The sequence below is a fragment of the Lygodium microphyllum genome, chromosome 17 (genome assembly GCF_053477565.2).
Source record: "Lygodium microphyllum isolate KBCC chromosome 17, Lygodium_microphyllum_v1.1.10, whole genome shotgun sequence".
NCBI classification, from domain to species: domain Eukaryota; kingdom Viridiplantae; phylum Streptophyta; class Polypodiopsida; order Schizaeales; family Lygodiaceae; genus Lygodium; species Lygodium microphyllum.
In genome coordinates, this window is record NC_141151.1 from 97510025 (window position 1) to 97528409 (window position 18385).

At 46.3% G+C, this 18385-nt stretch overlaps 1 protein-coding gene across 3 annotated transcripts in view; it reads right to left on the reverse strand.

Moving 5' to 3' along the window:
* Positions 1-18385, reverse strand: part of SOS1 (sodium proton exchanger, putative (NHX7) (SOS1)) — a 214738-nt gene that overhangs the window by 64580 nt on the left and 131773 nt on the right. For all 3 annotated transcript variants that reach the window (XM_087697809.1, XM_087697807.1, XM_087697810.1), the window contains exons 11-14: positions 5994-6038; positions 5825-5874; positions 5268-5452; positions 4176-4235 (exon numbers count right to left, since the gene is read on the reverse strand). In XM_087697809.1, the coding sequence (XP_087553935.1) occupies positions 4176-4235; positions 5268-5452; positions 5825-5874; positions 5994-6038 (340 nt within the window). The remainder of the gene's footprint in view (positions 1-4175; positions 4236-5267; positions 5453-5824; positions 5875-5993; positions 6039-18385) is intronic.

An 18385-nucleotide genomic window follows, 5' to 3' on the forward strand; every position in this document is an offset into this window, starting at 1 on the left:
GTCGTAGGCTGTCCCAATATCGCGAGTGACAGGGCACAACCCTGACAGTGCACGTGCAAGAGGGCGAACCACAGGGGGGGCAGAGGACGGCAAGGCTGAACCAAGGCAGGGGAGGCGACGTTCAACAGGGCCCAGGTCCGACGGCAGGACGGGAGAGGCAGCAGCGGCGCAGGGCAGGAATCGGGCGTGGGCAGAAACCCTGACGCACAGGGCGCACGGGCGCAAACCAGGCGCAGAGCCCGCAGGGTAAGCGGGCGACAGCGGAACGAGTCCGACGACTGACGAGTAGGCTCCCGACGGGCCAGACGGGCGCAGGAAGAAGCGGAGGGCGAAACGGCGAAGCGTGACGGGCAGGGCCGACAGGTCAGACGACCGTCGGCAGGGCGGCATGAGCAGGCGGCGCCATCGCGATCCCTCTCCCCGCCATCGCGATTCTCTCTCTCTCTCTCTCTCTCTCTCTCTCTCTCTCTCTCTCTCTCTCTCTCTCTCTCTCTCTCTCTCTACATGGTCTGCAGATTGACAGACTACCCCCCTTTGACTATAGCCTGGATTGCCCTACACTTGACCTAAGCCGATCAGAGCTAAACCATGTGATCAGAGCAGACATACTGAAGTTAGATACGGAGAAGACCTGGATCCGACCCCCCTCGCCCCATGGCACGAGGATGGCACACTACCAGACCCACTTCCTCCAGGTATCTGAGGATGGTTTCATCACCCGACCCAATTACATGGACACACAGCTGCCTCATGGACTACGCACAGCTATTGGTCAGATCCGCACCTCATCCCACCACCTGAGGATTGAGACAGGTAGATGGGAGGGTATACAGACAGAAGAACGCATATGCCCACTATGCGACAGAGAGCCAGAGACAGAGGAACACTACATCTGCCGATGCACTGTATATTACGACATACGAGGTAGATACCACTGTCTGTTTCGAGAGGGTTTTGGACCCCTGAGACGGATCATGCAGTATGAGGATCAGAGATGCTTGGGATTTTTCCTCTTGGAGCTCCAGAGGCCCAGAGCAACAATTCTACGGAGTAGGAGGCCCCCACAGCTCGGCTCACATAGACAGAGAGCAGTCACTGACTTTTTCATGGATACACGACAGAGTATGGCAGATACCACTACTACTGCCACACAGCCTACAGGAATACATCATCATTGGACCTCATCTTCTGTAGGTGTCCCTTTGGATAGAGCAGTGGCACTTAGCCGGTCTAGGCGCCCACGTCCACCCGGACGAAGGCCTAGACATCCACACCACAGACAAATTAAAGCCATCATTGAGCGCCACAGGAGACAGATGCCAAGACGCCTTAGCTATGCAGAGATACACTTCCCTAGAGAACAGACATATCATTGATGGAGAGAGTTTTCCTTTCTCTACTCTCACTTTCAGATCACTGACATGTTTCCCTTTATGGGACACTATTTCATTTCATTTCATTTCCTTTTCAGTCTTATAGGCATGTTCTTCATCTTTCTTCTCGTTCTAGATGAGAAACACACCATCATCATTGTATGTACTGTTTTGGTCTCATAGGCCACATTGGCCTTTTAGAGACGTTAATATACTCTCTCTCTCTCTCTCTCTCTCTCTCTCTCTCTCTCTCTCAAGCCTACTATTATTTGTATGATCCTTCATGTATGATATATCCACTCCCATCTATATACTATACCATATGTATTCATATGATTTAGTATGAAAGAATTGGCCCTTTTTGGCCACTCTCCCCCAAGCCTACATATTTCCTTCTTTCTTTCTTTCTCCTCTCTTTTTTTTTTCATAAAGATAATTGAATTAAGTAGTAAATATTTACATCAGACTATCAGGTTAGCATTGAAAATAACAAACATGAAGGAAAGTCTACACAGACTCTAACACAGAAATGTCACACTGAAAGAACAGCTGGTGTGGAGCGAGCAGTATCCAACCAGGGAACTTCAATGTCAAGAAGAACCAAATCAGCAGACACCATACAAGAGATTTGCCATAACACTAAACCCCGAATTCGGGCCACATGACCATGAATGCCAAATACCAAATCAAAAATGAAGGCATTCTGAGTACACCAAATATGCCACAAGGCTACCATCTAAGGAAATAGAAAAGGCGCAAATAATCTAAACTCAAAGAGGTCATGGAGGTCATCTTCCCCATAATCCACGAACGAGCTGCTATCCGTGGCTAAGTCAACGAGAACGACACACGGGAAACAAAACTCCAAATTTGTCTTGCAGGGCAGGAGACAAAAATATGAAGCACTGTCTCATCACATGTGGTACAAAATATACATCGCCCAACAAAGATCTTACGAGCACGCAACACATTCCCAGTGGGAAAAGCCCCAATAAGCAGCCTCCACATAAATAGTTTTCCCTAATACGGAACCTTAGATTTCCAGAGCTGGACGAATCTATCCTGCCACTTCTTTTTGTTGTCTCTCTCTCTCAATCTTCTCTCTCAAGTCTACTCCTATTTGTATGATCCCTTGTATATGATGTATGCACTCTCATCTATGTACTTGTAACTTATAGGTAATAGTAGTGCACGTTGAGCATGCGGCATGAGGTTTTGGCATGTTACCCTTAAATATTCATCTTATATACTCTCATACCATTGCTATTTAGACTTTAAACATCTATTCTATTATCTTTAGTCCAAAATAATCGAGTTAATTTTTTTTCATACTAATATCGTACCGTACCTCATAAAATCTTAAGGTACCATTTAGTATTGAATTTTATCGTACCGTACCGTATTGTACCTTTCGTACTTGACAACTATGATTTGATGTTTTGCACTCTACCTGTCAATAGATTTGTTACTTGGTCCAAAATCATTTTAGATCTGAATAAGTAGATTTGAAGAAGGTGAATATTACAAAGGCTGAATGTTACTACTCCAAAATTGTTTAGAGGGAGCTACTTTGTTGGATGTCAATCTCCATATGATAGCTTTAAAAATGGTGCTTTTGTGAACTCTAGTACTTTTGCAAACTCTATGTTGTAGAGTCGTCCTTGGACTGATAATTGCTAAAAATTTTATTAAGGAGATTGGTATCTCACATGGTTGCACCGCTATGCGGGTTTCTTGGTGGCACTTGCTAAATTCCAAGCAATGTTTTAAAATTTCACTATCCTTTTTTCGTAGAAGTTGGGCTAGAAAAGATCTTTCCAAATAATGAAAAGGTTTGTTCCAAGCCCAATCGAATCATTACCATTGCCTAAGTCGTGTATTGGGCATAATTAATCCCCATTTGCACATTCAAGGTATTATGCAAAATATTTCGCCCCTTAAACCCATATTCAAAAGGATGGACAATATCATGAAGGCGCTCATGCAATATATTAGCCAACACTTTCACAAAAAATTTATACATGCTGTCCATCAAAGAGATTAGTCTCCAATGCTTCAAAGTAGAAAGCGATGGCACCTTTGGCAGCAATATTATAGCAACCTCTTTTCAAGAGGCGGGCTTGTAGTTGCTCACACTTGTTGACGTGCTGCCCTCATTGGTAAGACCATCCCAACTAAGGCTTTTATCCTCCAGTAAGTGCAAGAAAACTTCCATTACCTCGTCCTAAGATATAACCGCATCTTCTTTATTAGTCTATGCATTTATCGTATGATTATTTTTCTGTTTTCTGTGGTAGAGCATTTCTTGTCCACACTCTCAACCAAAGGTCAAAGAGGCTACATGGTGACTAGGAGACCATCAAGAGGCAAAGCAATGCTTTTCTTATGACACGGGATTCTAGCACTTTCTCAAATTTTCAGCCACACATGATTTAGCATTATGGACCACCTCATTGGTTATTGACTTGAGCCTTGTAATCAACCTTCTTTTGTTTAATATATGTTATTTTTGAAAGTCCCTCACAATGCTAATTTTGTACTTTGCCTAAGGTTAGTTTGTCCCTGGGAGATTTATTAATAGCTCTCCTCTCCAAAAAATATAAAAGCATTCAATCATTGATTACCAATTATTGTAGAAGTACAATTTTATTGCAACAAAACAAGCACAGATCTCATGAGAAATGTCAGCAATTGAACCAAGGTTGAATGTTGAGGCAAACATTAAACATTTAAAAGGATACACAACGATTGCCAATAAAGATATCAAACAACAAAACAGCATTACAGGAAATGATCATATACCCTAGCCCTTGTTTTCTCGGAAAGAAAAGCAGTGCCAGATGAATCACTTGTGTCCGTTCCCTACAGTCCAAGACAATATGTAGTCATCAATTTTTTTAAAATTTGGAAAAACAGACTCCAATCAATAATGCCTAGCAATGTTACCTGCGAACTGTGGAGCTTACATGTATAGAACAAGACACATTTACATACACTAACAACTTTAAAGCCTGAATTCAACTTTCTCCCCAATGTTTGGAGCTGGAATTCATATGATGCATGTATCAAGCAATCTGTGGTAATTATATTAAGAATCATAAGATCAGGTTGAACTCACTATCATCTTTTCTATAGTATCACAAAATTCCAGTCTGAAAACTCTCCTGCAAACCTCCTGGGATCTCAAGAAGTCCCAACTACATTGCTCTATGTGTCCTCAGTTGTCTGAAGTTCCACTTCTCAAGCATGCCATCCATACTCTTACCACTATCAAGCCAAGCACATCCTGCTGAACCCCTATGCACCATGAGCCAATGAGAAAGGAAGGTCTTTCTAGGCATAAAGTTCTCCTCCGGTTCCTCTAGAAGTATAATAGAAAAGTTAAGAGTATGTTGTATATGTAACAATCTCTAAGTTTTTTATGTCCTCCCAAAGAAGGGTTCAGGAGACCTGTGTAAGAGATCTTTCCACACTCAACCCCTCTACTAAAACGCCTACTGTGTGTTTTCTTGGCTAAGCTACTGTACTGATAATGAGCTATCGCCACTTGGAGAGCATTAAAAATGCTTTCTGGGTTATGCTATTGTACAAATAATGGAGCTCTCCCCACTTGGGGAGTATTAAAAAACATACCAGTTCTGAAAATGGTTAGTGTACCTGGATTACAGAATATTCAAGCAGGCAACATAATTTCAAGATATATTTATTCTCAAATACATCAGCATTTCATTTTCTACAACAGAGAGTCAAGAACCAGAAGAGTATGCTATGCTACAAGTTATCACATTATAGTGTTTAGAGCAATGTAAAGAAGGCATAAAATGTAAGGCCATTTTCTAAACTTTCTGCAAACTCTGACACAGCCTCACACTATAACAAGTACTGAATACTTACATTCACTGACAAAGCTAAAGACAAAGCTACAGCTCCTCTAAGCCCGGCCCAGACTAGCACAACTGCTTCCCTCCATGTTAGGCCATAGCCAAAATAGTGTAGACCAGGATACAGAGCAACCACAACAACAATCCGTGACACCTGTAAGAAGATATACAGCAAAACAAGATACCCCCAATCCCGACCTGCAATGAAAGGAGGCAATTGATACATAGATATACAGGAAAGTGCCACCAAAAGTCACCAAAAGCACTTAGCACATTCACCACGTAGATATAGTTAGGAAACTAGCATGACACTGTAAGTTGATCATGCTTTAATGGACATTATGATGTGATTATAGTGCATTGAACTCAAAACCCTCTACTCGACAAGATGGCAAAAATGCCCTTGACTCTAACTACGATAAAAGTGCAGAGGTTACCATCAGACAAAAAATAGCTTACCCCTGGACAGTTTGGTGATTGTAAGGTACCACTTATTAAAAGCAAAGTCATGAGTACTACACCAGAAAAGGAGTGTGATTCAGTCATTCCAATAGTTTCCCATTAGCTTACCTTCTATGTTGTTGTGACTCCTTAGTATGCTCTCCGCAATGACCACACCACTAAAAGCAAGCAATTATGAAATTTTCAGACTCAGCACTGCAATCTAGATTGAATATAAAACCAACCATCTTTCAATACTAACCCTCTGATAGACAAAACTTGGAGAACATATACAAACCTTAAAGTAAATATCAGTGTGTTTGCAATGTAAGCCACCATTTCCCTGATTCACCACAAAGTAAACATAAAATGTAAGATATACTAACCGCTCAATTATCCTCTTTCCACCATCTGGTATTCTTCATGCTTATAAATCTGTAACTAGAGCTTCATATTAACAAGAACAATCACTCAATATGCTTTGGCACAGTTGATCATTATATGAATCATAGAACAATAATGCACCATAAAAAACTTCAGCAGAAACAGATTCTTTTCCTAGGGAAAATAATGCTTCTATTAATAAATCCCTTCAAGACAAGATATCCCAAGGCAAAGTACAAAAACACACCTATATGGCACTTCCACAACAAAAGGGGAAGTGTATAACAAGGCCTGATTAACCAATCAAGGAGTTTATAGTGCCAAAGCAAGTGTGGCTAACAACGGAAGTGAAACATCCCCCTAGGATCCAACCTGTTCACAAGACATGACACAAGCCAAACTCAACATAAAAGGGACTCGACATTAGACTCACCTCCCAGCCATATAGCCAAATGGGATCACCACCGAGCCCGGGAGCTAGCAGCATTCCAGGTCATGACCACATCCCGAGGGTTGGCATCCCATACCACCAGCCCCTCATTCCCCGTCACGTTCGCTGCGCTCCAATCCCCCGCTATTGCACCAGCTCCCCCGCCTCTGTCCCGCTACTCCCCCGTCCACCTCCACCTCTGATCGACCCCTCTCCCCTACTCGTTGCCGCCTCTACTCGATGCCCCACCCATGCTCAACACCCTGCACAGCGCCGCCCCGCCCCTGCTCGACGCCTCCGCCCCCGCCCGCTTGCTCACGACACCTGCTCGCCCTCGCCTGGAACCCCCCCCCCCCCCTCCCACCTTATCCCGCCCGGTGCTCCCACTTGAGGAGCTGTCCTCCCGCCCTGACCCCCCCCCCCCCCCCCCACGCGCTGCCCCCTGCCTATTCCGCCGTGAGGCCTGGCCTGGCAGACACACCACCTCTTTCGAAAGTAATAACTTCCCTCTCCCCCCACCCCTCCTCGCCATCGACTCCCCCCCGCCCCCAGTTGCTCCCTCCCTCTACAGCAACTCCCCCCTCTGGTAGCACAGCAATGTGATAGGTAGGTTCCCAGCAGGGAAGCACAATGGAAACCTATGGTCCGACGCCGGCGCACTCAGTAAGTGCCCCCCAGTCCAACACCTTGTGCGTAGTCCTCTCTAAGGAGCAGCTCTTAGCCATCCGAGCTAAGGAGTTGGAGCTAATGGAAACAAAGATTTATGGTCAGGTAGTAGGACATTCCCCAGCCAGGGCCCAGCTTCGGGACTGGCTTCACTCCACGCTGCGAATAGGCACAACGCAGATCGTGCAGGCGGTCCTATTCGGCGAAGGGATTTTCATGGTCTGGCTCAGCTCGGCAGACGCAGCTCGCGAGTTACTTGCCAGTTCACCATATACGTCCACGAAGGGGGTCATATACATGGTCCCTTGGTACAATGGCTTTATTGTGGAGGCGTTTGCACTCCACAACAAGTTTCTTTAGCACCCGGTCACCCTTCTTTTCCCCGGTCTGGCGATTTCAATATCGCCAGTTGGTGGAAGACTTTGGACGGCTCTTTGGCACTGTCCTTACCGCATCTTTCATGGATGCAGTGATAGCAGCAGGAGTCCCAAAGGTACGGGTGGCAATGAAAGAGGTCAAGAATATCCCACAGTTCCTAGAGATTGAAGCAGGCGGGCACTCCTTTAGATAGCAGGTCATTGTGACTAGGCAACCAGGGCAGTGTCTGCGCTGCCACAACTTTGGGCATCAAGCAGCAGTTTGTACGCGTTTCGAAGCCAAGGTGACTCCGCCCATAGGTCCGAAGGTGACGTTGACGGATTCACACGAGTCCAGAGATGACAGAGAGGGAGAAGGCAAGGGGGGGCGCAGCTAGCTCCTCAGACCCAGCCCCGTGAGCAGGGTGCAGGTGGGCGAGCGCCCCCCCCCCCCCGCCAGAGCACTCCATAGCCCCCCTTGTCCATCCCACTCAACACGACTGCAGCCCCCCACATTCTCCACCCGTGCCACAGACTGCCTCGCGTAAGTTCCCACAGTCCCCTCACCCACCCACCCCCACTGACCTTGGCCCATATCCCCCCCTTGCCAGGGCCACCACCCACACCCACCATGCATCTCCATCCATCCCACCATCCCTCAATCCTCTTCCCCCCCACCACCACCCCCGATCCGCACCCAGGTCAGGTGAGCCCCCCCAAACCCACCCCCCCCTCCTCCCACAGGAGGTGATGAGCCACACACACCTACCTCCTCCGTGCACCAGCAGTCTTCCCCCTCCCGCACAACCACCAATTCATCTGCCCCTGCTACCCGCCACACCTTCCCGAGACAGGCACAGCTGTTGCCACAGGAGTTCTTCCGCAGTGGCCCATGGTCCTACCTGCGAGTTGTGGAGCGCAGAGAGTTCCCACTACCTCTAGAGGTAGGGATCTTTGTGGTTTGTAAGTCAAGGACGGGCAAGGTCCATCTACTACCATCACCAGATAGACCAAACTACGCCTTTTTTCTTCAGTTCTCTTACTCAGGGGAGTGGACGACTACACAAATTGAGGAGGAGTTGAAGAGTCAGGTGGTGGATCACATCTCCCAGTGGATGGGAGATGAAGGATTAGCATTGTTTGCACAACAATGGCCAGGTTGCATGATGGGCATTAACTGGTGGGTTGGTGCCGAGGTCCCACACGTGAGCATTATCTTTCGAGCCCCTCCACAGTGGAGAGATCCGAGGGACGCGATCGAGTGGCCCCTGGCACAAACGGCCCGTTTCTACCAATGTGCAGAGTCGCAATTCTCAGCACAGCTGATAGATGCATTGATAATACCACTTGGAGCATCTATCACCCCTATGGTCCGACCGAGAGCCACCATGGCGGACTGGAGTTTACCATCCAGACCGGTGGTAAAGCACACTTGCATGCCTCACAGTTTCTCCTCCTCATCAGCAGCATCCACACCGAACAGATGCTTGTTCGGTCAGTCACAAGTTTCCCCATGAGCTTACACCTTGCATCCTAGAATGTGAATAGTCTCCACTACAGTGGAACACGTGGTTCCAGGAAGTTGATTGTTCAGCAGGAGTTGCAGTCTGCCCTTGCCGGCCGGATCCACATCTTGCTTCTGCAGGAGCACAAGTTCACCCCCACCCAGGCCCATCGGGTTGGGAAGATACTTCCTAGCAGCTCGCACACTTACTGGGAGCACGCCATAGGTGTCCACGGCAGGAGTGGAGGAGTATGCACCTCTATTGGCCCGAGTCTCACCGCCTGTGTACGAGACCACAGGATGATAGTGGCAGGGAGAGTTCTATGGATCAAATTGGATATTGGGAACTCGTGTATTGGAGTCCTCAATGTTTATGCCCCTACAGAGGTTAGGGCACGCACCAGGTTCTGGGTGGAGATCGCAGATGGACTCCCAGAGGTGGACTCTTGGATTGTTGGAGGAGATTTCAACAACTTCGAGGCCTTGGAGGACCAACAGTGCAGAGGCAGAAACTACCAGGGCATGGCTGGGGAGGAGCAGGAGGCATGGGAGGTCTTTTTGCTTGCAGTCGAAGCATGTGATGCTTGGAAAGACCCTGCCTTCCACAGGAGGGAGAGGTCATTGGACTTCTCTTGGGGATACACGCTGCTAGATGGAGTCCTGCTGGAGCGGTTGGACAAGTTTTATGTGGGAGAGTGGGGAGGCTCTCGTGGAGGCCAGATTGAGCAGTTGGCAAGTACCACGTTGTCCAATCATTGCCCGGTTCTCCTGAGACTTGATCCCCCAGCATCCGCCCTAGACACACGATCGTGTCAGATCCCTGACTCGATCTATAGGAGGGAGGAGGTGACGAGACAGATAGAGGAGATTTGGACCAGAGAGTGGGACAAGAAAGACCAGATAGCAGAGAAGGTTGCAGAAGTCCTAGCCGAGTCGAGCAGAATCTGCCAAGAGGCAGTCATACAAGCCAGGCAGCAGTGTTGAGAGGAGGAGAGAGCACTCCGGTAGGAACTTGCAGCCACGCAGAGATTATTGCAAGAGGCACCAGGGGATGCCACCCTCCATGCACAGAAAATCCACGCGCAAGCAGCCATTACTGGCCTAGAGGACAAGCGCTCATAGTTCTCTTTCCACACCTCAGCAGCCTTCTAAGCGCGGAAGGAGGATACGATGTGTAGGGAGTTCTTCCAATGCACCAGCCCCGCACCGCAGGAGAACAAATACGCAGCCTTCGGATCAGTAGGGGGAGACCCGTTCTAGCCCAGATGAGGTAATGGAGATTGCCACTAACTATTACACGCGCCTTTTCTAGCAGGAGACAGCTTCAGCTGAAGGACAAAGATGTAGACAGCAAATATGGGATCACATCCCGTCCCTCGTCTTAGAGGAGATGGGACGCTCCCTCCTAGCCCCCTTCACAGAGAAGAAAACTAGAGGAGGCTTTCCATACACAGGATGGGCAGAAATGCCCGGGGGAGGATGGCTTCTCTAAGGCCTTCTTCACTACCTACTGGGAAGTGGTGAAGGACCCCCTACTGATGCCTTTCCAAGAGATTTTCACTTAAGGACAAATGCCAGGGAGTCTCTCGGCAAGCCTTATCAATCTTCTCCCCAAAGGGGGAGACTGATTGGAGCTCTCCCAGTGGAGATCGATCACCTTATTGTCAGTGGCCTATGAGGCGCTGGCAAAGATGATTGGTAGGCGACTATGCCCCGTGCTTCCAGATATCATCCATGACACACAGACCGGCTTTGTCCAAGATAGGAGCATCCTAGACAATGTATTTACCTTTTTTGAGGCGACAGAGTGGGCTCAGCACAGTGGGCAGAGACTGGCAGTACTACTCTTGGATTTCAAGAAAGCTTATGACAAGGTGGACTGGGATTTCCTAGAGGGCACCATGGTGAGGTTGGGATTCCCCTAGGCTTGGATTCATGGGGTCTCCGGCCTGTACAGATCGGCCACCAGTAGGATTCTCATAGGTGGAAGGCGAGGGGAGGAGTTTCGACTGGAGAGATCGGTTCAATAGGGCTGTCCCCTGGCCCCATACCTATTCCTACTCTTCGTAGAGGCGATGTCGCACTTCCTCAGGTCACGTGTGAGCGGATTACAAGGCCTCCGACTTCCAGTGAGAGAGGAGACTGAGTTGTTAGACTCAGAGTAAGCAGATGATACACCTCTCTAAATAGAGAAAGATAAGTTGATGCTGGAGACAGTGAGGCTGGCTCTTGACGTGTTCTGCTTTGCAGCAGGAGCGAAAATCAACTGACGAAAGTTGGTTGGTTTCCTCACAGACCCGGACTCCAGCATGGAGTGGGGCGCCCACCTGGGATTTAGATGGGTGAGCAGAGGGCAAACCATCCAATACCTAGGGTTCCAAGTGGGACTCGACATCACTCCTGCCCAGCAATTTCTTCCTGTCCTTGATTCTATTCGGAGGAAATTGATCTACTGGAGCACGGTGTTGGGGATAAAGGCGCCTCCGCCTAGCCGCACGTGTATTACTACACATTACTACACTGACAGTACCCACCACTACACACTGCAGGTGGCGGGTGCCCATCACAGTCACTTATTCTTTATTATTTTAGTGACAGTTTGAATAAAGGAAGGCCCAGCCACACATTGTGGTTGTTGGAGTTCCCACTTTGAGTTTCTCTATCCCTCTTGCTCTTGCTCTCCATCTGCCATAGCTCTCACCGCCAAGCTTCTTCCTCCTGGGTTCTACTTCCCTTTCAACTGGTATCAAAGCAAAGACATTGGAGCTTGCTCGGCATTCTCTTCAGCCCAAATTTCAAGAGCTTCAACTCGAGCTTCAATGGCAGCCATGGCACCTTCATTTGCAGGTATGTTTTGATCTCCCGCCTCCTCCCCGATCTTCCCGGCCTTCATTTGGCACCTTGCAAGGCTGTATTGGAGCCCCCTGATCATTGCCAAGTGCTCAGTAGCACTGTTGAAGACTCCCCAGCCCCCAGAAGCAACCAGTGCAAAATGCGCCGCATTTTTAGAGGGCTGGGCTGATCCACTTCTGGCATTTCCAGCTCCTTTCCCGGCTTCCCGGTATTGTTTGCAAGCTTCCCAATCATCTTCGAACTCCCCGGCATTGGTTCTTGGCTCCCGATGATCGATACAATCATTCCCTCTCAAAGGTTTAGTTTTGTTCCAAATTTTGTGTACTCTTCTCCTTCCCTCCAGAATATGGTTTCTTGCATACAAATTCTTTTGAAGCAGCACTCAGTACTATCTACAACACTCTCTACCCTACTACAAGAAATATCAGGAGTGGTTTTGATACCATTTACTGAAATCAAATAATCTCTATTTACAATACTCTCTACCTTGCTACAAGCAATCTCCCTCTTCAATACTATGCTATAAGATATCTTCCTCTTTAATAGTCTATACTACAAGCAATCAAGTGCTTTCACCTTCAGCCATTGCTGTATACACAGTCCCAGGACTGTCAAAAACAGGGCAGCACTTGACATTTGATGTTTGATGCTTCTTGGCATTACCCGCTTGATGCCTATTGATGCCCGGTGATGCCCGAATGTTATGGGATGCTATGTCTATGCTTTGGGACTGATTTGGAGCAGATTTGGGCACCGATTGAGCTTCATTTGACAGTGAATATGCTGCTGTAATACAATGGGCTGAAGCTCATTTACTTGGTGTATGCATTGGTTCTTGAATACGGGGTGCTTACCGGCGATTTGAATGATCATACCGATGTATTTGGAGATTGTCAAATGCTTTTTTTTTTGTTCCGGACTGCTTTTGAGCTTGGATTAGGCTCCGTCTTGGTCGTCATTCACTAGCATTTGGATTGAGTTGGCATGCTTTGGACCGGTTTATGCCTATTGTCACTGCTTGACATTTAGGCCTCTTGCATTTATGCTTTGGTCAGCTATGGATGCCACTTGGTTTACCCATGCATGATAGCCACTTGGAGCTTCGTCTTCGGATGTATTTGAGCATTTTGGACCTACTACCCATTACATTTGGTTGTCAGTCACATGCGTCATTTTCTCTGTCATGTATAGAACAGGCCAATTCTGCCAAAATTGAGCAATTTCAGCAAAACCCCAAATTTTACCAAGTATTGATGTCCAAATTGCATGGAATTAAGCATGCATGTACATAGAATGACAAAATGGTGCACAAATTTTGCCCAAACTGCAAAAGCCCCAAGTTGCACGGGGTCCAATGTGCATCAATGTCAAGAAATTGAATAAGTTTCAGCCCAATTTGTGCATGTACATGAAAAGCCCTAAATGTTGGGGACAAAATGTCACAAAATCCTGCAATTTCTGAGACAGATATCACTATTGCATATTGCTCGCACCAAATCTAGACAAATCCCCAAATTTTCCAAGTCCTGCCTGCACTAATTTCAGTGAAATTGAAAGAACTTCACTAAAATGTGAAAAAAACCCCAAAATTCTCAGGCAAATGTGCATCGACTTTGCAATTTCTGAGTCAAATTGTCCAATTCTACGTTAAGAGCCCCAAATTCAGGAAAAGCCCCAAATTTCTGGGCTTGAATTGCACGGAAATTTGTGTTGTGCCTCCACTCGTGAACCCTTGGTAGGAAAACTTCAAAAAAAAGGGAACTTTGAAAAAGAAAAAAAGAATGTTGACGACGGGTCAATGGACCCGCCGTGCAGGTCTCCACCTGGTACCTGCTGTCGCGTCGCATGTGGAGGCCCGTCAACGATTCCGTCGTGCAGCTCGTTCCTCGCTGCAACTGCCCCATCACATGTCGATGGTTGTACTAGCCTGGTCACGATTGTTGGTCGTTGCCAGTCCAACAGTCGTCGCCCCACTCACCAGTTCAACAGTCGTCGCCTGCACCTCCTGCCAATCTCGTCTTTGAGTCGTGCAGTGTCTGACGTCAGCACTACCATGCTGCCACGCTACAGCTCTCGATTGCACACACTCTCCATGCTAGAGCCTTCTACAGCTCACGACCTGCTCGCCTGTCCTGCTCGAACTCCAAGAGGTACGAATGCCTCAACCGCAACTCTGATACCAGTTTGTGGTGACAGGTTAGACACGAAGATCGAGAGAGAAGGTGTTCCTTACGTGCGGAGAGATAGAGAGGGTGAGAGAGAGCAGAGTAGAGAGTGTGCACGATTTTAGGTACAATGACGAGTGTACCACTTTAGGTTTTTAGATAGATATATATGTGTAAGTACAAGTGCTAAGGGTGTGTTCACATCGGAGTACATTTAAAGGCACGAGGGCCTTTATTCCCAGCAGTCTCGTCTAGTGCCTGATCATGGCACTAGACAAAAGATCAGAGATCAGCTTTCATGTTATAAGACCTTTCGGGGTTCTATTGGTTGTGGGGGTGCACAGGAGGATCGCTATAAGATTAGGGCAGCTTTGTGGTGGGAGGACTATGGTTTGGATGGTCCTAAGTTCCAGCAACTAGCCATCCGTATTTTGAGTCAATCGGTTAGCTCCTCTTGTTTAGAGCAATTGTGGAGTACATAAACTCACATTGCTTCAAAGAAGAGGAACCATCTTGGCGTGGAGAGGGCAAACGATCTAGTGTTCGTTAGTGCTAATTTGAGGATGTTATGTAACAGTATGACAACAAAGCCCGATCCATTCACACAATGGGAGATGTAGCAAGAAGAGGAGACACATACTGATGTTGAGGGAGATGCAACAATTCATGGTACACATGATGATGAGGCTCGCACTTCAAGAGTAGCTAGAGCAGCCTCAGATCATGATGATGATCTTTGATTTGGTTTACTTATCATGGGTCTCATGACACATGACACATGTACATTGTATACGATATTATGATCATTGATGACAGTGTGACACTTGGGCTGTTGTGCCATGCCGATATTATATTTGTACATTGATGGCAGTTGCCCTTTGGGCTATTTTGGCATGCCGCATTTTGCTTTAGTCTAGACTCTAGAGATTAGACTTTATATTTGTAGTCTTTTTTGGAGCAATGAGCATGTTCTTTCAAAGATTAGACTTTATATTTGTGATCTTTTAAGTTTTTTGGCAATGGGACCATGGGCATATTCTTTCAGCTTAGACTTTAAAGTTTAGTTCATTGTTCACTGTTTTATCATTTATGGCATATGTATTATGCATTTTATGATTGAATAGCTTACCTCTTGAGCCTTGTAAGTTGCAATTCAATTTCCAATAAGTAGTTTTAGAATGATGCATGATATCTTAAAGTTAAAACTTAAAATTATTTGTTCTTGTGGATTATATACCTTGGTTTTAATACTCCAGAGTCCACATGGATTATGAGTGAAATATTAAAAAAATTTCATGATTCTCAATCTTCTTGCACCCCATAGCTTCTACCTCACACCCCACAATTACTTCCCTCCCAAAAAATGCCCCAAGTCCACACTATCTACCAGAAATTTGGAATGGCAATCCTGTTGAATTGCAGCCCTGAGACAAAGATAGAAATGACTTCCTGTACATCCTCATATCCCCAAGTCTAGATCTCTATCCTAAGCCCTAGGGCAATCCCAAACACAGTGTCTCTCTACTTCCTCTAACTCCCCACATCTAACAATTTACAAAAGGAACAAGGTCCTTGCATAACCCAATTGAGTACCAACTATGTGTCAGAATAACAGGTATGCTCTCATACCATGTGAAGATATGTGACAGTGCAGAGAGACAGTAGGGTTTGTGAGGAGAAACACAGAGTTTGTACAGCAAACACAGTGAGACAATAGAAACTCAAAAACACAAAAGAGTAGGGTGATGACGCATTGAATCATGGTATGAGAAGAAAGTTTATACAATGGAGCCAAAGCTCAAAATATGATTGCATTGTCATGTTTGAATCAAGCAAAAGGACCTGTGGGGAATCTACATAGCGAAGGAAGCGAACTACAGTCCTTCGAGCGATGGGCTATAATAGTAGATACTGGAAGGTGAAGGACAGTTGTCGAGGGAGCGAAGCACAGTCCTCAGATGTCATCGGAGATGAAGAAGATGATTACCAGCTATCGAGGGAACGAAACACAATCCTCACATGCCGGAAAGTGGGCTAGGTTTTGCAGCAATAGAACATCGCAATGTAACGCAACATCGCAATAGAACGCAGCAATAGAACACAACAGTAGAATGCCGCAGTAGAACACTGCAATAGAACATTGATGTAGAATGCGGTAGTAGAACACCACAGTAAAATGTAGCAATGGAATGCCAAGTAGAGATGGATGTACAAGTCACAACCTGTAATGTCCTCCTTGCTGGGTGTGAACGATAGTGGAGCTCATGAAGAAAGGAGAGAAGAATGTGGAAGAGAGTCAATGTGTGGGATGGTGGTGGAGAATGACTGAAGGAGTGTGGAATGAATGAGAAGAGATGTGAGAGTAGTGTCAAATGAATGGAGAGGTGGCCTATTTATAAGCACCAATTTGTCTAGAGTGACCCACCAAAAAGTCGGCACCCACTAATAAAGTGTCTAGAATGAGGGTGTCAATCCTTTTTGGGGCTGTCAATGCAAAACCCCAACTAAGGTGGGTTACACGGAAGAAGTGGTTTCTCAACACTACCTAAGCTCATGTGTGCTAATAACCATAGAAATGTTAGCAATCATGTGCGTCTTGCACAATCACAAGGCTTGTACTTGAGGTCCTTGCATTGCCATGCCAGCACCTTCTATTCACATGCTCGTGCTTCCTTCTCCTCAAAGAAGATCAACTTGATAGTGCAATCTACTCCCCTTAGCCTTGTAAAGTGAAGTGGAGTGTATCCTTCACACCTTCGACTTGTGTCAGTTTGTAACTACCCCAATCCCCTATCCAATGGAGGATCCCCATCCAATGGAGGATCCTTGCATTGATTTTAAGATGAGACAAGGGACCCTTTGTTGAGATAAAAATGCATTAGCTTTACTTAAACAGCCACAAAACTTGCTTAATTAATGAAGAAACCTTATTTATTTAAAAGAAACACAATCCTAGAGAGTTTCTATGTCCCATAAGCGCAAACCCACTTGGGAGAGCCCAAACTTTCTATAAATACATATGTTGCCCTCCATTCAACCCACAATCTCGTTTTTGCAAATTTCAGGTGTTTCAACTTGCTGCCCACACCCCATTCACAGAGTGCATCTCAGCCAAAGCTGTCCATTGATGTTTACATCAGTTGGCACCTGATTTCCAGCCCTCTTCATGCATTTTGGAGCTGACCTGCTGTTGTATTGCCTGCCACGTCATGTGCAGCCTGCGTTTGGCAGTTTTCTCTCTCCTCCAGCTGTTGCCCAGCTTTTGCAGGCTGTCACTAGACTGTCCAGCCTGCATTTGGCAGTTTTCTCTTCTCTAGGTTGTCCTGCCAGCGTTTTTAGTATTTCTCTCTCCTAAAAGCTGTCCTGCCTGCGTTTTTAGTCTTTCTCTCTCCTCACTGCTATCTGCATCAAATCCAACTTCTCACTACTGCGTTTGCTGGTCTTCAACATCCGGAGGCTGCCTTGCGACAATCCAGGATCCGTTCAGAGTACGACACACTCTCCAACTCATTACCCCTACCTAGATCCTTGAGATACAGAAGTTCAAGGTTCAGAATTCATTCACGGCATAGTGTGTTTGTTGCATGAGCATTGTATATTCAGCAGTTATATCACTTCAATTATTTACTATATTCAATGTCTCTGAGTTACCCTACCCCTAACTGTGTTCTTTTATCAGTCTATGTTTTGTCGTACGATTGTTATTTGTGTTTCTGTGTCAGAGTATTTCTTTATACCCTTTGGGATTGATATAATTCTCAAGTGCGATCGTTTCTCTTCATGAGTTTGCAAGATTCTATCCTTATGCATGTACACGGACTTTGGATTGTAGCAGAGGTGTGGATGGAGGTCTCTTCTCTCCACCATCAAAAGACCTTTGCCCCCAATCCATCACCATAGAGAAGATACTCCGGATGCTTTTTGTTAATGATTCCCTTTTTCTGCAAGATCACATTAATAAGATGGAACACTTGTGGGATGCACTTACATTCCTTGACAAGACGATCTCATCGAAAGCCTAAATGCCCATACTGTGAAATGGCACTCATCCTGAAGAAAAGCGTTGGAAGAAACACCCTCACATTCGTCTGAGAGTGAAGGATGGAGCTAAATAATCCAAGCCTTCCATCTATCTCTTCTCTAATTGTTACAATGAGTCAGTATTCCTTTTCTTGTATGAGTTGCAGCCTTCTTCATCAATTGTCTTGTCTTCAAAGAAGCCTTGGCTCATCGACAATGGTGCTTTGAGTCGTATGACTCCTTCAGGAGATTTGTCACAAGATCTTCGTCCAACAAAGGATATAGTCACTCTTGGTGACATTTGTTCAATGC